Source organism: Equus caballus, chromosome 28 (assembly GCF_041296265.1).
Source record: "Equus caballus isolate H_3958 breed thoroughbred chromosome 28, TB-T2T, whole genome shotgun sequence".
Taxonomy (NCBI): domain Eukaryota; kingdom Metazoa; phylum Chordata; class Mammalia; order Perissodactyla; family Equidae; genus Equus; species Equus caballus.
In genome coordinates, this window is record NC_091711.1 from 46,738,308 (window position 1) to 46,764,212 (window position 25,905).

General features: G+C 51.2%; 1 protein-coding gene across 45 annotated transcripts; it reads left to right on the plus strand.

Annotated features, from left to right (window-relative positions):
• Positions 1-25,648, plus strand: FAM118A (family with sequence similarity 118 member A). 45 transcript variants are annotated; one of them, XM_070254373.1, is made up of 11 exons: positions 1,295-1,588; positions 1,683-1,781; positions 4,844-5,075; positions 10,453-10,508; positions 11,285-11,537; positions 14,874-15,095; positions 17,588-17,716; positions 19,199-19,484; positions 21,130-21,162; positions 22,040-22,123; positions 24,449-25,648. In XM_070254373.1, the coding sequence occupies exons 3-11, from the start codon at positions 5,040-5,042 to the stop codon at positions 24,466-24,468; spliced, it is 1,119 nt and encodes a 372-aa protein (XP_070110474.1). In that variant the 5' UTR covers positions 1,295-1,588; positions 1,683-1,781; positions 4,844-5,039; the 3' UTR covers positions 24,469-25,648. The 45 variants fall into 45 exon arrangements, with proteins under 45 accessions (XP_070110454.1, XP_005606838.2, XP_070110488.1 ...); XM_070254367.1 differs by having other exon boundaries at positions 1,683-1,765; positions 5,017-5,075; positions 11,282-11,537; XM_070254372.1 differs by lacking the exons at positions 1,295-1,588; positions 1,683-1,781 and adding exons at positions 1,946-2,828; positions 3,440-3,640.
• The last annotated feature ends 257 nt before the right edge of the window (positions 25,649-25,905 follow it).

The following is a 25,905-nucleotide window of genomic DNA, read 5'->3' on the forward strand; positions in this document are numbered from 1 at the left end:
AAGAGGAAGTGGCTTTTGATCGGGTGGGTCTCGTTCGGGGAAGGGAAAGACTTCCAGTGGCGGAGAAAGAGAGGAGGGGGCCACCAGGATAATATCACCAGAGGACACTAAACCAGCTGCGTGCCCCCGTGCCAAGCCCACCGACGCATGATCTCGTTTGGGCCTCTCAACCACGCCAGGAGGCAGGCACGACCAGCGTCCCCGGGGAACCTGGGGTACAGATGGGCGAGGTCACAGGGCCTTACAGGATCGGAACCCAAGCTGGTCCCGTTCTCAGCCTCCGGGGAGGAGTATTTTTTGGGAAGGGAAGAGCACGAGGGGGACACTCACTCATTCACAAGCATTTGGGCACCAAGCGTGTACCCAGCCCGGTTCTAGCTTCTGGGTACCAGGGGTGGACACGGAGGACAAGGTCCCGGCTCTCATGGCGGGAAGCGGGGGGGGATGGACAATAACAAGAGTAGGTAATTTCAGAGCGTGATAAGAACTCTGAAAGAAAAGAGCGCGGGTCGGGGGAGGGGACTGGCGATTCCAGGAGTGCAGGATCTTCGCAGGCAGGGCGTGTTTGGGGACCCTAGACTCCCCGGCATTGGAGGATTGCAGCCGTGCACGAGCTTGACGCAGGACGCGGCTGCAGGGGGCGCTTTCGATCCCTCTCAAGGCTCGCCACGTCCCTGCAGCGTGCGCGCACCCCCATTTCGCAGATGAGGACACTGAGGACGCGCGGCGAGCGATTCGGATCGCTCCCAGGCTGACAAGCACGAGCGCTCTCCGCGCGCTAGACTGCGCCTGCGCTGGAAATCCGGGGGGCGGGGCCGGCGGCGCGGGGCGGGGCCGGGCCTCCGGCCTCGGCGGGGCCGTCGGTTTCGGTGCGGAGCTTTCGAGCGGCGAGGGCGGGCGCGCGGGGAAGGGCTTTGCGGCGGTGCCGCGGGCGGCATCGCGGGAGTGGCCGGGAGGGCCCCGCAGCGTCCGCTCCGTCTCCCGCCCGGGCTGCGTGCGCAGCCCCCTGCCCGCCGACCGCCGCTGCCGCGGCCGCCGGCTCCGGAGGGCCGCGCAGCCCGCGAGAGACCCCGAAACGGGGGGCCGCTGAGCGGGAGGGGGCGGCGCGAGCTCCAGCAGCGTCCCGGCGGCGCCGCAGGTGAGGCCCGGGGCGAGAGCCCCTCAGGACCCCCGACTCCCTGGCCGGCTCGAGGACCCCGACAGGCCGCGGTTCCCGGACGGCGCCCGGCCCCCGGCCCCCTCGGCCCTTTCCGCTTTCCGGACTGTCGAGCCCGAGACCTCCGGGACGTTCCCTGGGCTCGGGGGCCCTCGGGGTCCGCGGTTCCTGAGAGCCCCCGGCCGCCCCCGGCCTGAGGCGCCCCTTGGCGGCGGCCCCGGGCTGGGCTGCCCCGTCCTGGGTCCGGGCCCGGGGGGCGCTCCTGGCGGTAACGAGAGAAGCGGGGGCTCCAGGGGCCCCCGGCGGCCCCGTGTCACCGGGCGGGGGCGTGGTCGCGCGCCGTGGTGCGGGCCGCGGCTGGGCCGGGGTTTGACTCAACGCCGGTCGGGGACGCTCGCCCGGCGCCGCGGAGGAGCCCGGAGAACGCGCCTGGTGCGGGGCGGGGGCCCTGGGCGAGTCGGGGTGCTTGGAGGTCGTCTCCTCCTCCTGGTTTCTCCTTTCTGGGACTAACATCTTTCTTTTGAAGGCCCGATCGTTTCCAGGAGGTGGCCCCAGAGCCGGAGCCGACGCAGTGCTGCGCCCCGCTGCAGGGGGCGGTGAAGCCGGCGGGTAGTTCTTACGTGGGGTAATAATAGGGCGGTAGCGTCGAACTCGGCCAGCGTGGGGTCGGGAGTGGGGTCGGCTTCTCAGGACGGCGCTGTGCGGGGCTGCTTGCAGGGGAGGAGGAGCGACCGGGGTCATTCCATGCGAGGGGCAGGGTGTGAAGAGGCGGGGAGGCGGGCACCGGGCACGGCAGGCCGTGGAAACCGGGAAGTGCGCTGCAGCGGGGCTCCCTCCGGGGCCGGTGGGGAGATGTTGCCTCCCTGGGTGGGGAAGGTTCTCGGTGGGGACCCTGCTTTGTTCCCTGAGGCGCATGCCCTGCGCCCTGTCTTGAATTACTGCTTCTGCCACCTCCCTGAGGAGGTGACGGTCCAGCTAGAGCTGAGGGAGGATAGGACTGGGTCCTGGAGAGGAGGGAGGGAAGTGTTCCGGGGAGGAGATCAGATGGGAGAGTTCAACAGTGCAGGGGTTGAGGTGGGGCCTGGCGAGAAAGGGGGCGTTCCGGGGGCGCCAGGACCAACGCACAAGGAGCTTATGCAGCCCAGCAGAGGATTTGGCACTTGAAGGGCGTGGGGGCCGCTGAGGGGTCTAAGGAGGGCAGTGAAGATGGGTTTCGTGTTTTTGAGCAGTCACTGGCTGTCGTGTGGTGGAATTGTTTGGAGGAAGCAGGACCACGTGGGAGGTGGAGGTGACCTGGACCAGGGTGGTGGCAGCGGGGTCGTGGCTTCCTCAAGCATCGCTAAGCTTCTTGAAGTCTAGACCCAAAAGACTGGTGTTCCAGCTCTTTCCTGTCTGAGCCTAGGGTTTTCTGCCTGGGGACTGACTTGGGGAACTTTTTTCTCCATTCAGGCCAGGTTTTGTCATTTTGCCGGTAGGGCAGATGGTCACCGAGGGCTTCAGCCGCGTCACTGTCTGTGTGTCCTGGTGAGCCCAGCACCCACGCGGGAGATGCACACTTAGCCCGGAGGGGCGGGGTGAAGAGAGGCTGATTCTCAGAAATGGAACAGATCATGGAGGGTTTGGAAGGTGGGCTTGGGGGTCCTGAAAGAGATGGAAAGCCCTTGGAAGAGAGGCAAGTTCAGATGTGTCGTGTCAGGAATGTCACTCTGGAGGCAGCCTGGCACTGGAAGGGCTGAAACTGGGGGCAGGGTGGCTCTCAGCAGTTGAGACAAGTTGTGAGGACTCTAAGGGAGTGGCGAAGGGAGTGGGGGAGAGACGGAGGAAGAGAAACCCCAGGACTGTTTGTGGCAGCCTGGACTGGGGTGGGGAGACTGGGAGGACGCTGTGCCGCAGAACTTGCTGCCACGACGGGACCGTTCTGTGTCTGTGCTCTCCAGTACGCGCCAGGCGCTTAAAATGTGACTAGTGCCACAGGAACTGAATTTTAAAATGTATTTAATTTTAATTAATTAAGTCCAAGAAGGATAGCCCATCACACACAGAGGGTGTGGTGGGAAACACACTGTTCTAGGCTTTGTTCTTTTAAATGTTTATAATGTTTCCAATAACTGTATGAGGTGTAAGATTCCTTTTTCACAGATAAAGGAAATTGGAGGCTCAGAGAGAGTAAACAACCTCCCCTGTGCTAAGTTGTTTGACTTCTAAGGCTGGGCTCTTTGTGCTGCATCCTGCTTCCTTCCCCCGAGGAATGAAATCCCACGTGCTCTCCTTATCTGTTCCCAGTGGTCTGAGGAGCCGGTGTAGACCCAACAGAAAGCTGTTGTGAGCTGCTTGTTTTGCCCGAGGCTTCTTCCTGCTGCCTCATATCTTGCTAGTGGCAGCTATTTCTCTTAGCATTTCCGGAAAATGAATGGAGTAAGAAGCTGGTGAAACTGCAGATCAGCCACACTGTGTGGCTTATTTGTAAAGAACGGTGGTAAAAAGGTAGGAGTGAGTGCCTTACAGGAAGTTTTGGCGTCGCGGTGGACTGGTTAGTGCCAGGATGGTGGCGAGATTATGGGCCGGGAGCCAGGAGTGAGTGTATAGCTTGCGCCTGACTCCTTGCAGGCCTTGACCAAGTCACTACTCCTCGGAGGCTCATTTTTCACTTCTATAAAATTAGGGTATTTGGCATCACATAACCTATAAGATTCCTCCAGCTCTAGAAGTCTATAATTTTGAGTTTCATTGGAGGTTTACTTTCTAGAACATCTCTGTTGCTCTTGGGATGGAGCAGTGCTGGTGGTTCAGCATGCCTTTGGCCTCTGTTTTGCCATTATTGGCTTATCATTAAGTAACACGTCTCTTTAAGTTATGTGACGTGTCACGTCTGTTGGACACACTGTTAAACAGCAAACACTTTAGCAGTTGGCAGGGTTTCTAGTAAAATGTCGGGGATGTTTGTTTGCCATCCTGAGCCGCACTGATGTTAGGAGAAAACATGCAAGACTATATTTAGCGTGGTGGTTGGCCTCTTAAAAAGGCTTAATGTGCGTGCCTGGGCCAGGTGAGAGGTGGTAATAATAGCACTTGATAGGGTTCTGAGAGTGTAAATGAGACAGTGGATGTGAGGTGCTTAGTGCTTTCCCTGGGTTCTAGTAAGGGAGCAGAAAGTGTCAGTAATTAGCGTTGCTTTTTGAACTAAACTGTTGACCTTTAAATTTTTTTATCAGTGATGGGGTTTGTTGTTTTGGTTTGAACGGATATGCCCAAGCAGCTCTGTTTGGAGGCACTGGTTTCAAGAAGCAAATGAACACATTTTGATCATTACAAAATAAGCATTTTTGCTGTCATAATTCATTTTGACTGACTAAAAAGTGATTGGTTAGGTAGCATGTGTTCAAATGAAGGTTTTGTATTTTCTGTAAATTGAAGAAAACAATTCGTCCTGAAGCTCCCTTACTAGTAATGGCCGGGATTAAGTTTCACCGGGCCTGTGGTTAAGTTAATATGTACTTGTGGTGACTGCCTTAGAAAAGTTGTGTGGACTTGAAAGCCCGCTGCTGCTGAGGGAGAAAGGTGGCTGTGAGGTAGTTTATAGTAAAAGGTAAACATTTTACAGTTGACTGAGTGCCTTCCAGATCTTCAACTGAAGGTCTTCACCACAATCCAGGCAGTGGTGTGGGTGATGGACTTCTCATTTGACAGGTTTGGAAACTGAGGCAGAGGCCTCACGGCTGGGAATGTGCTGGTGTTTCCTTGTCTCCAGACCCTGGCTCCCCCCGACCCCCGGCCCTTTCTGGTGGAGCTGTCCGGGTCTGGGGCTGAGCGTCTCCTTTGCAGTTCAAAGGCTTTTGTGTCCATTTGCGCCTTGTTTCCAGCTCAAGTGAACCTGCTCCTGCTAATGGAAGTGGAAATGCATCGCTCATCCAGATCCCAGGTGACTTCATTTGTGGTTAGAAGTATGACTATCAGATGCACTTGAAAACTTACCCTTGTTTCCCAATGATTTCTGCTTCCACGGCCCCCTTCCCAAGTCTACATGGGGAACCAGATTGCTGGGAAAAAGACAGTTTGTGGGAATCAAATCAGAGTAAAGGGAGAGGACAGTGTTAACGACCAGTGTGTGTTAGTGTCATTGAGCTGTGATAGCCGAGGGCAGGCCTGTAAAATGCTGACAGGTGGAGGCGGACTGGGACCAGCTTGCTTTATGGCTCCCAGGCTACCAGACCTGCCCTGTGTAGAGTACAGTTGGTAGGTTGTGGCCGCCCTTAAGGACATTCCAGTGCTTAGGAACCACTCTGGTTACGTGGATTACCCTTAGTGGCACATTCATAAATGGTGTCTCGTGCAGGCTACTTTGTAACAGTAGCAGAGGGACACTACTGAGTAATGGCCTGTTCTGTTGCCAGGCCTTCACATGAAGCAGGTCATTTGCAGTCACAGTGACCTGCATCTGACTGTTTCCACAAATTTGGGGGCATCTTGTTCCATCACTCTCTGGATCGACTACAGGTGAGTTACAGCCAGCTCGTGAAGACTGATGAATGTTGGCGACGTCCTCTCCCCTGCTGGGGAAGAGGAATACATTTTAGTGTGTCGACCACACGCTCCCTTCCCTGTAATCAGGTGCTATGCAGCTTGGGAGCTCCCGTCAGCGCTCGTTCATACCACTTGAACCCAAATGACTGTTTGTAGAAAGAAATTTAGAAGTTTTTTCTGGGGCCGGCTCCGTGGCTGAGTGGTTAAGTTTGCGCGCTCTGCTGCAGCGGCCCAGGGTTTGGATCCTGGGCACAGACATGGCACCGCTCGTCAGGCCACGTTGAGGCGGCGTCCCATATGCCACAACTAGAAGGACCTGCAACTAAGGTATACAACTATGTACTGGGGGGGTGTGGGAAATAAAGCAGAAAAAAACAAAAAAGATTGGCAGCAGTTGTTAGCACAGGTGCCAATCCTTAAAAAAAAAAAAAAAAGTTTTTCTAAGGAAATTTTTGAGGATCCCACAGACTTGAAACTTATAATTCATGCTTTATGCTTGTTAAGTGAAGGTGTAGTTTATAAGAAAAAGTGATTAGTTTTAATTTTTTTATTATGCTACTTTTAATAATTACTATTCTTGACAAACATCTTCTTCCTCCCCCTCAAAACTTTATGGACTCTCACTCATTGATCTGTTCTTTTTTCCTCCTGATTCTTTTGGCTTCTTTCCCATCCCTCTGCTCTTCATGGCAATGTAGAACGGTGGTGGTAATGAGTGTTTCAGACAACGGCTCGTTCTGTAGCGTGTCGTGAGTGCCTGGGTCTGGCTCAGCAGCTCTCCGCTGGTCTCGCTGGGGTTGCCCGTGCAGTGGCCATCTGGATGCTTGATTGGTGCTGAGTAGTTCCAGGTAGCCTGGCTACTTGGCCCAAGGGGTCACATGTCCAGTCCCAGAGTCAGTGAGTGAGGGGACTGTACAAGGGCCTGGACACCAGGAGGCATGGGGCATGGTTAACAGTCTGGCTTCAGGTCAGGGAGCCGGCGGGTGGGGCTTTGTTTGCCAGCTGTAATAACACGTTCAGTGTTTGTAGTTGATTCTCTTTTGTGTTGGCCTCAGTTTCATGAACATTTGTGTAGTGCCAGATGCTGGGGACTCAGAAATGAGGCCGCCTCTGGCCGCTCTCAAGCTAGTTCATGAAATACTCTTGATCTCAAATTTTAAGCAGAAAACATCATGTTAAGACTTTTATTCATGGCTTTAGATAAAAAGAACAGGAACTGCTTATTATACAAATACGTGCTGGGGCCTGATTTTGCTTTCAGAAAATGCTGATAGGTCCTTGAAAAAAAATGGGTTGCTATGATGACTTGGCTTTAGGGCTGCAAACTGTGGTGACGACATGATCACCAAGGAAACCAACAGATGCAGCTCCTCAGAGGCCTCTGAAGGCTTTTGTTCCTCTTGTCTGGAATGCGACTGGCTTAGGAGAGTGAGCTGGGGATGGGAGCAGAGCGCCGGAGGCTTGTCCTCCTGGCACTTCTAGGCTTGGGCACTCAGCGCCTGGGAAATCTCCTCCTTGGCCCTTGGTTTAAAAACAAGGAGGTATTTGGGATACTTTCTAGGTTATTGTGAGATTTGGCTCTGATGATTACGCTGCTGGAAGAACAGGAAATGAGGTAATGTCTTTAAACATGTAGTGCTGCGATGAATTGTGACTGTCTAAACATGGGCAGCTATGCAGTTCAGCATTCCAGAGTTACTGTGTTGAGTTTTAATACAATGAGTACTTCCTGTGTTGGCTATTTGACCCTTAAAGGTCCCTGTCAGTAAAGTCTGGGGCACACCTGCCTGTTGAGTTGGGCCTGTGTGATTCTCTTTGAAGTGCTGTGAGGAGCCAGCTCCAGACCTTCCTCAGACTCAGGTGGAGAAGGAGGTTTGAGCGCTTAGACCAGCAGCAAACCCCACAGGAATGCGGGCTCTCACCTGCTGTGGAAGTGTTCGGTCCTGACAGTGGTGACTTGTTCTTGTGGAAAACTTTGAAATCACTCAATTTTGGGGTTAAGTCTAGCCCACAAAAGTTTAATTTGTTCATCATACTTTTTTGCAGATGTGTAAATACAATATTTAAGTTTTCTGTTTGTAACTATAATTGTTCATATATGCAGACTGAAAGCAGTTGAACAATAGTTGAAAGAACTAGAGATGGATTGTTAAAATTCTTTACCATGGTGACTGTTAAAAAATATTCTAGGGGCTGGCCCCGTGGCTGAGTGGTTAAGTTCGCGCGCTCCGCTGCAAGCGGCCCAGTGTTTCGTTGGTTCGAATCCTGGGCGCGGACATGGCACTGCTCATCAAACCACGCTGAGGCAGCGTCCCACATGCGACAACGAGAAGGACCCACAACGAAGAATATACAACTATGCACCGGGGGTCTTTGGGGAGAGAAAAGGAAAAAATAAAATCTTTAAAAAAAAAAAAAAAATTCTAAAATGTCATGTAGAGTAGGATGAGATAAAAGGCCCCTTCCCGTAGGTGGGAAGGAGTAACTGTTTTAAACTGATGTGGATTATTGTGGGGGGCAGTTGGGTTAGTGGACTGATAAGAGTCTCATTCACTTTTCACATAGGATTGGATAGGAATGACTCTTCAAGTGTTCTGTCCTGCAGTGGGAGGTTAGGAAAGGAAGTGGGGGCGGGGGCTCATTGACAGCTCAGAGCCTGAGTGGTTTGACTTAGAAATTTGAACTTCCAGAGCGCTTTTCATATGAGAGATTCCTGAGCTTTCAAATCTTGGTCAGTTAGCAAGAATTCTTATTTTGTAGTTGTTAAAACAGGATTGGTGAATAGTTAAGCCAGTCATTGAAATCTCAGGCCTGGGGTTCAGGGTTACTTATGCTAGGATTATATAACATAGTAGAAAACCCCAATATTTGTTACTTTCCTTAGAAAATATCTAGTAGGTTAAAAAAAAAACAGTTTGACCTTTGGTGCCTCTGATGGTAACTCCACAGTGTGAAGGAGAATGGGGTTGGGGCAGAGCACCAGCCCCGACTCTGCCAGCCTTTGCCCTTGGGCAGGTGACGGGCGTCTGTGAGCAGCCTTTTCTTTGCCTACGGACTGTGGTTTCTTAACAGTGGCGGAGGGTCCCACACACCTTTGGGAGTTTGACGGAAGCTCGGAACTTTCTCCCCCGGGCGGGGGAGGAGGCGGGGAATGTCCAAAGGCACAAAGTTGTTGACATTTTCAGGGATGTTCTCAGGATCCCATTTAGTTCTAAAATCTAGTGATGCTTATAGACTGACTAAGCCTTGTTTCCTTACCCTGGAAAAGTATTTTTGGTGACCTGATTCTAATTGAGGAAAAAAAGATTACACGTGTAAAGAGGTGGTTTTCAATCAGTGCTGGTTAGGATACAGCAAGGCAGGCACTTCCCTCTTCTGCTGACCACTTTTCTGGAAAGCAGTTTGATGGTACGTGCTGAGATGTTTTACAATGTTCATATTCTTTAACTCAGCCATTCTGCTTCTCAGAAATCTCTCCTAAATAAGTAATTTCAAAATAAGTAAAAAGCTTTGGGCACAAAGACGCTTGTCAGAGTATTGTGGTAACATCCTGCAGTAGGCATGCAGATAAAGAAATGATGGTATGTCAATAGGAGAGACTTTCGCGGATATAACTATTACACTTGTATTTATGAATAGTTTTTAATAACATAAGGGAAATGCTTTTCTTATAAGTCATGAAGAAAGTAGGATATGAACCATGGTCTCAAATGATGTGAGAATTTTAAAGTAAAAAGTCCAGGGGCTGGCCACGTGGCCGAGCGGTTAAGTTCGTGCGCTCTGCTTCGGTGGCCCAGGGTTGCGCTGGTTTAGATCCTGGGCACGGACATGGCACCGCTTGTCAGGCCACAGTGAGGTGGTGTGCCACATGCCACAACTAGAATATACAACTAAGTATTGGGGGGATTTGGGGAGAAAAAGCAGGGGAAAAAAAAAAGATTGGCAACAGTTGTTAGCTCAGGTGCTAATCTTTAATGAAAAAAAATGTCCAGGGGAAAATACACAAATGCTAACAAGTTATTGCTAGTAGGTAGTAGGATTATGGGCTTTTGAAGCTTTATTTTTCTGTTTATTTCCTTGTTTACAGTAAATATCCTAGAATTAGAGAGAAAATGTGATTCTGGAAAAATTGTAGAATGTAGAGATAGTTTGGCAGTAAAGACCTAGCTAGTTTAAGATTCCTGTTTTGTGTAAGCCAGGAATTGTCCTTTTAGTCTGCTTATTTCTTTGGCCTGGATTTAGTACAGCTGAGGGGAGGCCTGGCCCCTTGGAACACTTGCTGAGAAGTGTCATGTCCCTCTCAAGTGTGATACTCAGCCCTCGAGAGCACTGCCGCTCCCCTGAGAAACCCTGTCTGGCCCTGAGAAACTGTGTTAGGCTGTTTGCCATTTGCGTCCTTCTGTGATAAGTCATGGTGCTCGTGTCAGCTGGAAGCCCCTCTGGATAGAGGGATGGGGCCCAGCATGAAGCCCCCAGCGCTGAGCCCTCCCACCATCCGTACTCGATGTGTGTGCGTTCCTTCCCATTCTGGCCACTGTAGAGCTCCGGAGAATCCGAATCGGAGCCTTTGCCTGGCTCACACAGTATTAGGAACGGTGGCTTGGGAAACATTCTGGATGTACATTTTTTGTATATGATGTTTTTCAGGTATTCTAATTTAAAGAAAGATTCAGGACCTTTAATTTTGATTCCAGTCTTAACTCTCTTCCAGGGAACTAATATAACAGCTTTTATCTGGGAAGTAGAAGTCTCATCTGACTAATTTTTCTCTTTAGGATTCACAGATGGATTCAGTGGAAAAGACAACAACTAGAAGTGAACAGAAATCGAGGTAAATAAAGTCAGCCACCTTCCAGCGGGTTCCTAGTGTCCATCGCCAGTCTACTCGTGTGTTGTCTCGTACCTGCTAAGGCAAAGTGAAGTGAGAACATTGGGTCAGGAGGGATCTCCAGTTGTGTAGCCACCCTTTGCTTCAACATAAGAAATGTTCCAGAAGGCAGTTCTCTTTCTGCCTAGGGAGGTGGCTGTGGCCTGGTCTCCACAGCAAGCGGCTGGTGATCGGAGGCCACGGCTGAGCCTGGGGGTGCTGTGCTGCACAGGAGGGCTGCTCGCACCGTCAGCGGCGCATGGGCGGGCCTGCTCTAGCGGTGCACGATGGGGCGGTGCTTACCCTGGAAGGGGTTGGGGTTGGTAAGTGGCAGAAAACCAGCATTTTGTGAGGAATTTTCTTATCTGTCACTGCAAGCAGGGATCTTTTTGTCATCATAGTTCATATTTACAGGCTCTCTGCAGCTTCAGAGGAATCAAAATTGCTGAGCCTCCTGTTTACAAATATATATTACGCAAATGTGTGCTGAACACCACGGGGGACTCGAGATGAGTGAGACACAACTGTCCCCAAGTCTTTTATGGAGTGAGGACAGAGCATGTGAAATGTAGTACACAGGCTTTATCTCCCAGTTAGTATAAAGCGAGGGGAGTGTGTGTGTCCAGTGCCGGCCTTATCTGACTTAACGCTTCACAGATACTCCCACACTGCATTGCTTTTCTTCATGGTTGCGATACTTCCATGTTGACTTTCATTCTCTCGCCATTGTTTTTAAGTAGAAAGTTTTTGAAAAGCCTCATCCGGAAACAGCCCCAGGAACTGCTCTTGGTCATTGGGACCGGTGTCAGTGCTGCAGTGGCCCCGGGGATCCCTGCCCTCTGCTCGTGGAGAAGCTGCATCGAGGCTATCATCGAGGCCGCAGAGCAGCTGGAGGTGCTTCACCCAGGGGACGTCGCCGAGTTCCGCAGGAAAGTAATGAAGGACCGGGACCTGCTGGTTGTTGCCCATGATCTGATCCGGAAGATGTCACCTGTAAGTCTTTTTCAGACAAGTTCCGCAGGTCTCTCTGGGGGTAACTTACTTCTGGGCTGGACTGGTGAATCTGTGGATCTAATATTTAAATTTCTACAAGACTACGTTGCACTCATTTCTCAGCAGAGTTGGGCTGATGAGCCAGAAATCTTTCAGTCCATCAGAATATCATCTCTTTAAACAGAGGTGATGCCAGGTACCGTGTGGGGCTCCTCAACTAGCCCCTGTTAAATGGAGCCTGAATATGTGAGATTTTCTCAGGCGTGTCATCCTGCTGCACTGGGGATGAACCTTGTGATTTCATATTCACTTAGTGAAGGGGTCTCCTTTAGATGTGGTTTTGCTCTAAGCAGGCCAGCCGCATCTCGTTGGTTGACATGTGATTCCTAAAAACATTTTAAGGTGGGAGAAGTTAGAGCTTCTTTGTCTGCAGGTGGGAACGACGTAGTGGAGAGGAAAAGCGCAGTGATACAGGAGACGGTTGCTGAGCGATGCCCTCTCGTTGGTGGGGCTGGTGCAGGAGTGGGGTCGGCCTCAGACAGGTGCATGGCCAAGTCGTCATCGCACAGCTCAGCCACAGTGTGGCGCAAACACTGGGAAGCTAGATGATGTGGTAGAGGCTCATGGCAGATTTCTTCTCATTCCTTCGGTATTTACTGAAGAAGCACTGCCATCATATGAGGTCAGGGCAGGGAGGAGATGTTGGAGGGTTAACAAGGGAGCCTGGAAAAGTCTGCAGTGGTCATCAGGGAGACTAAGAGAGTTTAGGCTGCTGTAAAAAGAGACCTCAAACTGCATGGCTGAAATGTGATTACATTTCTATTTCTCACAGAAAAATCTGGGTAGGCAGCCCCAGGAGAGCACGGTGGCTTGACTGTGTTGGGGACCTAGGCTTCTGTTTTGTTCCTCTGCTGTCTTCCCCATGCAGCTTCCACTTGATGTTCACCATTAGCTGCCCCAACTCCTGCCGTCAGTGGTGTGCGTGTCTCGGCTCGTGGGAGGGGAGGCTAGTGCAGGGTGCGTGCCTTCTCCCTGCAGGGGCCTGCCATGGAGGTTGCGTGTGTCACTTCTGTCTTCACTCGTTGGCTTGAGTTTACACATGCTCTGCCTGGCTTTACCAGAGTCTGGGGAGTGCTTTTAGCTGGGTGACTGTACCGCATGTGAGCGTTCTATTAATAAGGGGCAACTAGCATCGTAGGACAGGGGCTGGGTGCTGCCTTTTTTTAAGTAAAGTTCTACTGGCACACTAGTGGCTGCTCCTGTTCGTTTACATGTTGTCTAGGCTGCGTCCGTGCTTCAGCAGCGGAGTTGAGTATTGGCGCCGGAGACCATGGGGCCCGTGAAGCCTAAAATAACTGCTCTCTAGCCCTTCCTAGACAAGTTGCTGAGCCCTTCCTGGACAGAAGCGGGGAAGAGCCCATGGGCCACGGAAGTGTTGTAGGCCTGCCAGCAGCACTGAGGGGCCCGTTCACATGAGGTCTGGCATTTGAAGAGAGCTCAGCTGGGCTGACACTTGTTTAGCCAAGGAGATGAGTTCTTGGAGCTTTATTCTACTCGTCTCTTTACTTTTGTGTATTTTTGAAAACTTCCGTAGAAAAAGAGTTAAAGTGAGGCCAGTCAGAATGGCTGTTTCCCCATCTCTGTTCAGCAGGGTGAGAACAGGTGTGGAGTAAGTAGAGAGTTGGCTTTATCAACCTGGGGTTTTGCCAGGGAGTTCCAGCAAAGCTGGGGAAGGGCAGGGGAGTGGAAGGTGTATGTAAGGGAGTAGTTGTGGTAAATTATGGCATCTAAGCTGCTTCATGGGGAGGTTAGGCCGGCAGGGGAGTGGGAGACGGTGGGTCAGTGGCAGCCAGGTGAGTGGTCTGCAGGTCTTGATGGGGTTGAAGTTGTCCTGGCAGCCCAAGGTGCTAGAGAGTTGGCCCGATGGGAGGGAGAGGTTGGACGGGGAGACTGGACCAGAGCTTCTGGAAAGGGTCCCTCTTGGTAATGATAAGGTTTGGGATGTGACTATAGGTGTGGATGGCCGAGATGGGACAATCACTGAGGGAGAGTGATAGAGGAATTTAGAGGCCGTGACACAGAAGGGATCATCTGAGTAACCCACTGTGAACGATGACAGAAGTACAGCTGGAGAGAACTTGACAATGAGCCAGGCGCCCCCTGACATCTTCACTGGGCCAAGGAGTGAGGGCTTCAGAGAATGGAGGGCCCGTTTTCAGTGGAGGAGGGAGTAGAATCTTCACAAAAGAGGATGAAGATGGGGAGGTGTGCTGATGAAAGACCCGCTGGGAACATCGGAAGGGTTTTGGGGATTGGGGAGGGAGAGGAGAGTGTCAGAAAAGGGAGTGTCCAGAGCCGCAGGATGAGTGACAATCTGGGAGTCTGTGACAGCTGACATAAAGAGGGACAGAGGGCCTGGGGGTGAACGGACACTCCGAGGCAGATGGTGGCGGTGAGGGAGAGGATGGGCAGAGGTATTACAGGCGAATGCGCAGTCCAGGCTCCATTGCCCATCCCGCCACCCCTCGTGCAGAGGCTGCGCAAGGGGTGCTGTTCCTGCGAGTGCATGAAACCTCTTGACCTCTGCGTCCTCCTGGCTGCCACCCGTTTCTTTGCCCCCCTTCACAGTGGAACTCTGCAAAAGAGTTGTTTGTACTTGCTGTCACCAGTTGCTTATCTCTCCTCTCGAATCCACCCCAGCCAGGGTCCACTGAAGCAGCCTTGTCAAGGCCACCAGTGAATGACCTTGGTTGCTACATCCAGGGCCAAATCTCCCTCCTCATCCTGTTGACTCTCAGCAGTGGGACATGCTGTCTTTCCCCTAGTTAAGATGCTGTTAAGACACACCATTTCCTAGAGCACCATGAAGAGAAACCCAGTACCTCTGTCATTCTCTCAGAGGGAAAGCCGAAGTCTGTTCCGTGGTCTTCAAGGCCCCACACGGTCTGGTTCTGGGTCACCTCTCTGACCTCCCTTGCCGACATATCCCCTCACTGCTCTCCTGCTACAAGGGCCCACTTGGACCCACTGAGGCTCTCGCGCTTGCTCTTCCCTCTGCTGAGAACACTCTGCAGAGGCCTCGCTTCCTCCCCTGCTGCCCTTCGCCGCCAGCAGCTCCTGTCCCTCTTTCTCTGCTTTACTTTCCCACTGCATTTATCACTCTTGACACATTTGCACATTATCTGTCTCCCTCCTGGAGAGTTTTAGTGAACTCTGCGAGGTCAGGTTTTCTTTCTTTTCTTTAAACTGCTCTCACCAGCACCCAGAATGCTGCCTGCTTCAGGGCTCAGCTGTCGTGGAGAGGCGACGTTCCGTAACTCCCTTTCCCTTCCCTAGCGCACAGGCGACACCAAGCCCAACTTCTTCCAGGACTGCCTGATGGAGATCTTCGACAGCCTGGAGCAGCACATCCAGAACCCGCTGGTGCTGCAGTCCATCCTCAGCCTGATGGAGCGGGGCACGATGGTCCTGACCACCAACTACGACAACCTGCTGGAGATCTTTGGGCAGCAGCAGAACAAGCCCATGGAGTCTCTGGATTTGAAGGACAAGACCAAGGTGTGGGCTCGGCCGGAGGGCCCGGAGGGCCGGGTGGCGGGCGGGAGGGGGAGGCCCCTCCTGTGAGCGGCTGCGCAGCCGCGGGTGTGGCATGAGCTTTCGTCTTCACAGCAGAAAATTAGTACCGATGACAGGTGCTGACTGTCAGCTCTCAGGGGCTGCTCTCCCCATGGAACAGCATAGACGCCGTGCCAGCTTCTTCCTCAGGGCGCGGGGATGGAGGGTGCCGCCCTTCCCATCTCAGCACTCCTGACTGTCGCTCTGGTTGTCTGTCTGTGTCTGTCCTGCAGGTCTGCAAGGGCTTCCCGTGCGCATTGCTTTATTGTAGGAAATGTGGGTGGTAAAGACAGTAGTTAAGCAAAGTAAAATCACCCACAGTCCTATTGCTGTGAATTTTGGTTGTTACCTTTTTTTTTTTAACAAATTGTGATTGAAATATATGTAAAGTTTTTATCCTGTTTTTTTCCCTTTAATATACTGTGAGCATTCTCCTGTCATTAAGCTGTTTTTAAAGCATGATTTTAAGTGGCAGTCGAATTTTAAGACTAAGTTATAATTGCTACCCTCCCTCTATCATTATTCACATATTTTCACAGTTATAAATATTTACAGTGAAAATCCTTACACTTTGTGTCCCTCTGTTTGTTTCTTTAGGATAAATTCCTAGAAGAGTCTCAGGGTCAAAGAGTATGACTATTTTAAAGACAGATGATATAAATTACCAGATTGTTTTCCAGAAAGATGAGCAGTTTACATGCCCAGTAGCTGTGTAAGGGCACGTCCGTGTCCCGTGTCTTGCCAGTACCTGGTGTATGGAACAGAGCAAATACATGTCACTCATTGGATGGTTGGACACTGTACATTTTTCTTTCTTTTGTTACTAAGGTTGAACATAGTTTCATTTTACTGACTCTATTTCTTTTGTGACATGTTTGTGTCTGTGGTGTATTTGCTTAAAGAGTCTGTGTTATTGCTACCACGGAAGACTGCACTTAGGCTGTCTGCTTTGCTCTGCAGAGAGGTCTCAGCCCCGCCCTGTGACAAGGACGCTGGAGCAGGTAGAGACCGTGTCTCATTTGAGATGGCACGGGCTTCCCCCCGCAGCCCTTCTCACGGAGCGTGGTGGGGCGCAGGCCAACTGCACCTCCAGGCGCGCGGGGACTGGGCTGACGCCGTCCTCACGGGAGAGGCGCACTCTCTCGAGCCGTCAGTGACACTGATAGAACACCTGCTCTGCGTGGCCGAGCGCTGTGGTCCCGTCTGTGAGGCTTGCTCACTACCGCACACAGTGTCTCCAGAAATAAACTGCAGGTGGCGTTTAACAGCAGTGCCCGCTGGCTCCTCTGCCTGTTTGTGTTGGCAGAGCTGCGGGTGTTTGTCTGTCTGGGTGGGCAGTCCTGCTGCCGATGTGAAAGCCCCCAGCACGAAAATAAAAGGGAATCGCCATGACGAGCGTCTCTTTAAGGACCTTTGTTCTGTATCTTGAAATGAAATCAATGTAAAGCTATTTGATAAATTATTTTTTCCATATATATTTTTCTGGGTATAAAAACAATATATACCTAGCAGTAATTAAAATATAATGTATAACTTAGAAGGAAGTCCTCATAATCCCCTTAAAGTAATCAGTCTTAACAGTTTGCTGTAATCTCAGATGTTAAAGTGTTTTCCACATAACTGTCTCTGTCTTTAAAGTTCTTTTTGATATGATGTGACAGGAATAACTAGCGCCAACAGCTGTTTTTCCTAGATTTTGAAGCTATAATTGTAAATTGAAACATTTCCCTTACTCTTTCCAAGGTAGGTTTGAAAAACCATGAATGTTTTCCTCATTGTTGTTGTTGTTTTTTCTTTTGGGAGGAATGTTAGCCCTGAGCTAACATCCACTGCCAATCCTCCTCTTTTTGCTGAGGAAGATTGGCTCTGAGGTAACAGTTGTGCCCATTTTCCTCTACTTTTTTTTTTTTTGGCAGTTGCCAAACTTTTCTTTTTTTTTTAATTGCTTTTTCTCCCCAAATCCCCCCAGTACATAGTTGTATATTTTAGTTGTGGGTCCCTCTAGTTGTGGCCATCTTCCTCTACTTTATACATGGGACACCTGCCACAGCATGGCTCGATAAGTGATGCTTAGGTCTGCACCCAGGATTTGAACCAGTGAACCCTGGGCCGCCTAAGTGGGGTGTGTGGACTTTACCACTACGCAATCGGGCTGGGCCCCCTTATTTTTTTTTCTTTCTTCATCTCCCCAAAGCCCCCCAGTACATAGTTGTATATTCTAGTTGTGGGTCCTTCTAGCTGTGGCATGTGGGACGCCACCTCAGCATGGCCTGATGAGCGGTGCCGTGTCCGTGCATAGGATCCGAACTGGCAAACCCTGGGCCTCTGAAGCAGAGCGCGCAAACTTAGCCACTTGGCTACAGGACCGGCCCCCTCCTCCTTTCTGTTTTAAATAATACGATTGTTGTTCTTTGTCTTGGCTTGATCTTTGGTAGGTCCTTCAGTGGGCAAGAGGACACATCAGATACGGAGTCCTCCACATTCACGGCTTATACACAGACCCCTGCGGGATGGTACTGGATCCATCAGGATATAAAGATGTCACTCAGGACCCAGAAGTCATGGTACGGCCCGCCTGAATTAGGTGCTGGTGGCATTCATTGGGACTCTGGTGGCCACTGGCCTTTGGCAGCCATCTAGGTAGTTTCCTGTCTCCAGGCGTCCCGCCCCTCTGAGCCGTACCGCTGCTGGGGCGGGCATGCGCTGCTGTTCTCGGCTGGACCCCAGGCCGGGCCCAGGCTCCGGCATCTTGAGCAGATGCGCAGTGACCATTCTGTGACTCTGTTGCTTGGGGTACAGTTGACTTTCTTCAGTGTGCCCTACAGGGCCTTGCACGCTATATTCCTCTTTTCCTCTGGCCACTCCTCTCTACTCAGTATTTCTTTCTGTTCATTCAGCTGTCTCCTCTCCTTTCTCTACTTAGCAGTCTCTAGCTTTCAAACCTACTTTTAATATTTCATTCTCTGTGAGGCTTTTTTGATATCCTAGACAAAGTAAAGTGTGGAAAACTGGTTCCCAGCTGTTCGTAAACTCTTTTTTAAAGATTTTATTTTTCCTTTTTCTCCCAAAGCCCCTGGGTACATAGTTGTGTATTTTTAGTTGTGGGTCCTTCTAGTTGTGTACACTCTTATTGTAGCACCCAGAGACGACAGTGTCTTCTCAGCTTCCCTGGCGAGCTCAGGGTCAGCACTGTCCTCAGTGCTCGTCCCCAGTCCTGCAGACCAGGGTGCGGTGTGGCCCAGTGGATGGCCTGGCCGACGCTCTTCGGCTCCGGCAGTGATGCTCTCGGCGGGTCACAGGAATGCCTGTGCTGACGCTGAGCCTCTCTCTCACATGTCGGGGTGTTGAATTGGGGATGCCCTGCTGCATGCCTGAGTGACCCCACATCATCTTTGCTTCCCCCTGTGCCCCCTCCCTTACGTCCCTGTCACTGGGCCCCTCCTCAGCTCTCCTGCCCTCACTCCCAAAAACCCTGTTCTCCTGACACCACGCCCCTCCCACAAAGTTCCCATCTGTGATCCACTGAGACAGATGTTACTTCCAAAGTGTTGCATGTATACAGTTCTGACTTGAAAAGAAACTTAATGTCCTTATTTGATGTTTTAATAATTTAAAATTATCCATCACTCTAGAAGATTTTAGTTGAGTGCACTGACAAGATTGGTGGGCGGGGTGGGCTGTGCAGTCAGCTGTCCTTATTTCGAGGCGCATCTCCATGGACCTTGATCGGGACCTGGGCCGGTCATCCTGCTTGGAGAGGCAGAGGCGCCCGTGACTGCCGAGAGGCAGACCGGCAGCGCAGCTTCGGCCTCTGTCCACAGAGTGCGGCGCCGCGTCTGTCTGTCCATCATGGCACCGTGTCCCCCTGTCCAGCGTGGCGCGGGGCCCAGAGTGTGTGCGCCTTTCCAGCTGTGTTGCTCACTATGGCTCTCGGGAAAGGCCTGCTAGGGAGCGAAGATTTAAAAGTGCAAATATGTTACTCTCTGGTGAGTCGTGAGAGCTTGCTGTCTTTGAGGTGAGCTGTTTCTTTGTTGGTTTTTTCACAGGAAGTTCTCCAGAACTTGTACCGCACCAAATCTTTTCTGTTTGTGGGCTGTGGAGAGACCCTTCGTGATCAGATTTTCCAAGCTCTTTTCCTTTACTCAGTGCCAAATAAGGTGGATTTAGAGCACTACATGGTTGTGCTCAAAGAGAATGAAGACCATTTCTTTAAGCACCAAGCAGACATGCTTTTGCACGGGATTAAAGTAGTGTCCTACGGGGACTGCTTCGACCACTTCCCGGGGTACGTGCAAGAGCTGGCCACGCAGATCTGCAAGCAGCGCAGTCCAGGTATGGGGTTTCTGCTTCCCTTCAATACACAAAACCCATAGGCTGCTTCCAGCTTTTTTCCGAGATAGAATTTATACACCATCAAATCAAACTGGGATGTAATTTTATATGCCATTAAATTCACCGGTCTTCAGTTACCTTGAAAAAACGTCTCTGTGTGCTTTAAAAATAGAAGATTGGGGTAACTGGTCCGATGGTAATAGCACTTTAAAGTTTCCAGCTGTGCGTGTAGTTGTCCACATTGATTCCTGTTTCAGACGGCGTGCCGTGCTCCCGATCACCTTACAGCCTCACGGCTGTGACACTGAGCCCCGACAAATGCAGGTCCCTCGCACCTTTATCCCGTGTCTACATTTTACAAGTTAAAACTACTGAGGCAGAAAACGATTTTATGAAGACTTTTTTTTCACATAACGTCTTTCCCGGCCCACTGTGTGCAGCGCAACTTTGAAGTCATTCTTGGCCCTTCCTCCGGGGCGTGGTTCCTCTGCCAGGAGCGAGCACGATAATCGAGCAGCTCTTCAGCCCGTCAGTTAAGGGCTTTGAGTTTGGTATCATAAAATATGGATGACGGCAGACTTGGAGAGGTCAGTGTTGACTGTCATTTTGTTGTAAGAGGAAGCGCAGATGTGCGCCCACACAGCGGAACCGGGTTAACTGCAAAGTCGGCTGGAGGGGACTGGCCGTGAGCTGGAGGACTAGAGGATGCTGAGATCATGGGTAACCAAACGCTCAGATAATCCGACAGCTGAGTTTTGTTCCCACTAGTCCTTTTCCCAATTGCTAATAATTAGCAAAACGAAGCAATTTAAGTTTCACTTCCATTGATAGAAGTCTAAGCAGGGCAGTAGCCAGTTTCTCCCTAAGGAGAAGGGCGCTGGCGCCTGCTGGGAGGTTTACGTTCTTGATCGTGGTTCCTGTTCAGTCACGGCATCCCCTGCTCCTCAGTAGACGCTCTCGCAGATGATGAGACGAGCTCAGAGAGGGGAATGAATTGCCTAGTTAGTGCGCAGATGTGTGGAAGCTGGCGTTGGGCTCCTGGAGTGACGGCAGAGTGCAGTACGCAGTCAGTGTGTCCCCGAGCAGGCCGTGTGTGTGGCTGGAGAGGGTGGTGTTCCCCTCGTCTCTGCTCCTAACCTCCGCCTCTCCTGCCTCCGCGCACACAACTGTGTGGAGGCGCAGGCCCTCACACCCCCCCGAGCGCCTTCCTGTCCCCACTGAGGCCTTTTCCAGGCCTGGCAGCTGAATGGATTCGACAGGCAGCCCAGGGGCTGAAAGGTCTTTGGATTTGTGATCTGACCGTGTCCTTAATGACATTTGTTCTTACATTCGTGAGGTACTTCTGTTTGGAGAGGGTGGTGTCGCAGCGATGACAGTAGTAATAGTGACGGCAGGTGCCAGGCCGGCCCAGGTGCTCCACACGTTCATTCGTTCAGTCCTCACATCGACCCCAGGTGGTCTGGAGAGAAGAGGACGGTGACCAGCCTGCGATCCCACCGCAGGCCGGAGCAGCATCCGAGCCGGCCGCGGCCTTGCCCCGTCGCCGGGCGCCCGTGCTGCCTTTTAGCAGGCCTCGCCGCGGCCGCCCCGAGGACGACGAGACCTGAGGTCGTGGCTCTGCTCACTGTTTTCCTTTCTTCTCCAGATGCCGATGGAGTGGACAGCACCACATTGTTGGGTAAAGCACATCTCGATTTTGACCAGCCTGACTTTTACCTACGCATTCCATTGTCTTACTGCCACTCTGTGAAATCACAGCTTGCTTGTCACATGGCATGTTTAGCCTGGCTTAAAACAGCCCCACCAGAGAGGATGAATAGTGGTGCCTTCATGACGGTCCCTGCCACAGTGAAGGGATCAGAAATAGATCACATCAACTGGGAAGCACAGCTTTGTCAGCCGTGGGCCCTCTGCTGGCCCCTGAGAGTAGTTTCCTGGCCTAGAGCCGAGACGGGAATCAGAACAAGCTCTGTGGTACTGTGCCATTCAGTCTAAGATGGGGGGACTTGACCGTTCCCTTCCGCGATCTGGATTGCAAAGGTTCTAAGCTTTCATGTAAATTTTCTGTGTCGTTCTTGTTTGAAACGTGAGTGCTCTTCTTGCTGGTTCACCTCTGCCTCTGTCTGAATTACCGAGCTGTGACAGCGCAGTGGCTCCCGGCGTCCCCCCTGGGGTGAGCCTGGCTCCAGGCTCCTCCATGCTGGTCCATCAGTTGGGGGGGCAGGGCCACTGAGTGCAGCCTGGGCTCCCTGCCTGTCCCAGTGGATGCACAGATAGGGCAGTTCCCAGTGCGGATGGGCTTCCGTTTGGCAATTATAAACCAGTGGCACTTTCCACTTGTGCCTTATTTCCATGTGAAAGGACACATTCATTAGAGTTGCTTCCTCTGACTTCTGGAACCATCCTTTTCTTTTGGAAAAAGCATTAGCTTGATAGACATAATTTGTAGTGTATGGCAGGGATTATTGGGCCAGTAAAATCAGATTTATAAACTGGTCCTTGGAGGGTGGATTCTAGAATAGATAAGCTTTTTAACAAAAGTTTTCATCTTTCAGGTAATGCATGCCAGGACTGTGCGAAGAGGAAGTTAGAAGAGAATGGAATTGAAGCTTCCAAAAAACTCCGACCGTCAGATACGGGTAAAGCGTTGGTCCTTTCTGTCGGGAGCCTGGTGCCGTTCGCCTTGTTTGTAGGTGTTTCAGTCAACGGGCTTTGTTTAGTGTCCCTCGGCCCTGGGTGGAAGGAATGATGCGCACATCCAACTGCCCAGAGGTACCCACTTTTACAAAGTAGTTTATTTAAGTTAGCATGTTATTGAGGAAAAACACAGAGAAAGTCCTCAAATTGTAAGGCCAGCCCAGTGACCTTTCACGGAGCGATGCACCATCCGGTGTTGCCCATCCGCTGAAGAAACGGAACGGTCGGGAGCCCTTCCCCACTTACCCTTTCGTCACCCTCCACTGCCCAAGGGCAGCTACTGTCCTGACTCTTGTCACCTTAGTCTCCAGAGAAAACCACTTGAAATCATGTGTTTTTTGTTATCTCTATCACTGAATGAGGATTTAAACTATTAATTTAAATAGTCTCTTTGGACTTTAAGACAGGTGATGTGGCTCACTCGTGCTGTCCCCTCCCTCTCCTTCCAGCTTCTCATAGTGTGTGATTTCTGCTTCTTTAAATAACGTACCTGTGTGCCTGCTTTGACTTCCCAGTGTGAGGACTGGGCAGAAATGGGCCCTGCGCTTCCCGCCTCCCCATCCTCCTCTCGCTTCCTGAGCGCACTCGGAGGGCAGTGTGGTCACCGGGGTTACCGGACGGGGAGGAAATGAGCCCTCTAGGCCGGCCACAGGTTGATTCTAAAAGTTGGAAAGCAAAAGCGTTTACTTTATTAAAACAATGTAAATATTTTTCCTGGTTAGACAACTTGTGTGTTGTGGTAATGGGTTCAGTATCACGATTCCTGTGCCAATTGCAAGACATGTTGTCAGTATCAAGGTCAAATGTGTTTTTTCCTTACATTCCATTAATTGTGCCTCCATTTTGGATTCTGCATATTGGTGTTGCTTTTTACTTATTTATTTATCTTTTCAGGATTGGCACCTAAGCATCTGTTGCCAATCTTTTTTTTTTCTTCTTCTCCCCAAAGCCCCCCCAGTGCATAGTTGTACATTCTAGTTGTAGGTCCCTGTGGTTGTGGCATGTGGGACACCACCTCAGCGTGGCTTGATGAGCAGTGCCATGTCTGTGTCCAGGATCCGAACCAGCGAAACCCTGGGCCGCCAAAGCAGAGCGCAAACTTAACCACTCGGCCACGGGGCCGGCCCTGCTTTGTTCTTTTTGAGTTTTAGATTCCTCTTTTCTCCTGTTCAAAAAAATAACGTTTCTCAGTCTTTTTAAATGTATGCATTCTCTCAGTCATGCTGCCCCTCATTTCCTGAGACATCTTCTGACCTTCTGCTCCATTCTGGACTGCTGCCTGCTTGTCACCCTGGAGTGCCTCTTCCTTGCTCTCCTAGATCACTGCCCAGGTCTGCCTTCTTCTTGCCCACGCCCCTGTTCTGCTCCAGCCTCCTCAGGTGGCTCCCACAGCCCCCCTGTGTGGAAGGTCAACTCCCCTTAGAGAGCAGTAGGAAAGCCACCCCATGGGCTGGGGATCCCCTGGATGCACCCACACCAGCAACCTGCTTCTCCCTCGCATTATGTCTACTTAGAGCAAGCTCTCTGGTCTGTTTGTTGCAGAGAGAGACCAAGGTGCATCTTCTCAGTGCTGCTGACCACACGGGCAGGCTGCAACGCTTGAAGGAAGGTGGCAGGCCCCTAGCCGCACGGCAGTCCTGTGTGTGTGTCCTCTGAGCCTACCTTCTCTGCACTTTCTCAGACTCCCACGATGTGTGTTGAAATTGGCCCCTCACTGACGACAACAACCCCCCGCCCCAGGCCATTTAAGAAGGGAGAAGCACTCATATTCATAGGTTGAGATTTCCACAGATCTTTGCAAACCTAATGTTATAATTTACTTTGATGGTATTTATAACTCACAAAGCCATTTCTAGACAATGGCTACCATTTCCATTATGGAGGCATCTTTAAAGTCTTTAGCACATAAGAAAAACCATAAGCAGTTTCTTTTTTTCTTTTTTTGCTGAGGAAGATTGGTCCTGAGCTAACATCTGTTGCCAGTCCTCCTCTTTTTACTTGAGGAAGATTTGCCCTGAGCTAACACCTGTGCCAGTCTTCCTCTATTTTGTATGCGGGATGCCGCCACAGTATGGCTTGATGAGCGGTGTGTAGGTCTGCGCCCAGGATTTCAACCTGCGAATCCCAGGCTGCTGAAGCACAGCATGCGAACTCAACCACTGTGCCACTGGGTTGGCCCCATGTTTCTGAAATAGAAATCCTATTGCAAAAACTTTTTTAAGCTGAACTATAACATTTTCATATTCCTTTCTTTTTGGTTTAAACAGATGATGCTGGAGGGTCTTGAAATCTTTAAAACCAATAAAACCTGCAACTTGAAAACCGGCCTCTGTAACCGCAGTGCCATACCCAGCCGTGAGGGACGTTCCGAGACCTCCACGTGGGATCTCAGCTCTCACCCGTCACGCCCCGGAAGGGCCCTGTGGGTGCGGGACCCTCGGGGGCCGCGTGAAGAGTTCCGCTGTGCGTGTGGGACTGCGCGGGCGGGGAAGCGGACACACTGCAGGTGTCCTTTGTGAGGACTGATGGACAACTACCTCAGGGGCCAGCTTGGCAGGAAGGGAGATCTCTGGTGTCCCTGATGCCCGTGTGACATGCCCTTTTTGTCAAGGTGGTTTTTTCTAATAACAAGGAGAGAGTGAAGACTGTCCAAGCAACAGTAGTTGCCAAAGAGAAAATAAGAAACTAGACACTTATATTTGGTAATTTTTACGTGGAGACGTCTGTTACTGTAAACAGTTTGCAAGCCTGTCTGTCCCCTTGTTAGATAGTAAAGCGCGCGGGTGCTCTCAAAGAAAGACGAGCTGAGCAGGGCCGCTTGGGAATGGCGATGTTAGTAACTTCAGTCCCCAAGAACGGCGGGTCTGGCGTGCGAGGCAGCGGAGTCCCGGAGACCCGGAGGCCCTGTCACAAGTGCAGCCCCGTGCGGTGCGAGTCTGTTTTGTGACTGACAGCTGGGAAGTTCCGAGTGGAGCACGAGACCAAGTTTGAGCTGGGAGCGAGTGTATACTCCAGGCTCTCCCAGCCACCCTGCGGGGTGCGGCCAGCCCTTCCGTTGTCTCCAAATGCGCTTCCTGTGGCCCGGCGGAGGGCCTGCAGAGCGCGAGGGAGGCCAGACTGGGGGCGGGCCTGCAGCACTGGGAACGCTGCCAGGCTTCCTCCAGGGCAGACACGGCGCAGGCCTTGTGCCCGGGAGTCGCTCTGTGACTGTGGCAGAGGCCCTGCTAGGTTTACCTCCCAGAGGCTGCTTATTTTGAATGTGACATTTCTTGCCAAGCCCTGGGACACTCCCCACGGGTGGCAGTGTAGCTCCCCATAGGTATAGGGAAAGTAAGGAACAAGAAATAGAAAGTTGGGGCGTGTAGGGAATGAGAGAAGCCAGAGACTTGCTTAAGACCTTTTCTTTTTGAAGCATGGAAAACAAACCTTTTATGTTATTCTGGTCATAAATAAAATTTTGACTTCAACTCTTTGTGCTCAGCTTTTCTTAGTTATGACAAGGCTTGGTATAATGTATTTCAGGAGAATTTGTACCTCGAGTGGCCGCATAATTGTGAAATCAATTAGTGATTATTTGAATGTATTTTAACTTTAAAAAGCAAACACTATAAATTGGGTTTTTTTTAAAAGACATGCTTACAAAGTACAGTCATGGATGGATACCTGAATCTGAAAGCTGGCCAGACATAGGGTATAGCGATAGGACAAGCATGGACAGTGACAT

Excerpts from the sequence above, each read along its gene's own strand:
- FAM118A (XM_070254351.1), top strand. The coding sequence starts at position 148 with ATGATCTCGTTTGGGCCTCTCAACCACGCCAGGAGGCAG. Across the intron at positions 187-10,452 it reads TCAACCACGCCAGGAGGCAG|GATTCACAGATGGATTCAGT; the intron begins GCACGACCAGCG and ends TTTTCTCTTTAG. Across the intron at positions 21,163-22,039 it reads GGACAGCACCACATTGTTGG|GTAATGCATGCCAGGACTGT; the intron begins GTAAAGCACATC and ends TTCATCTTTCAG.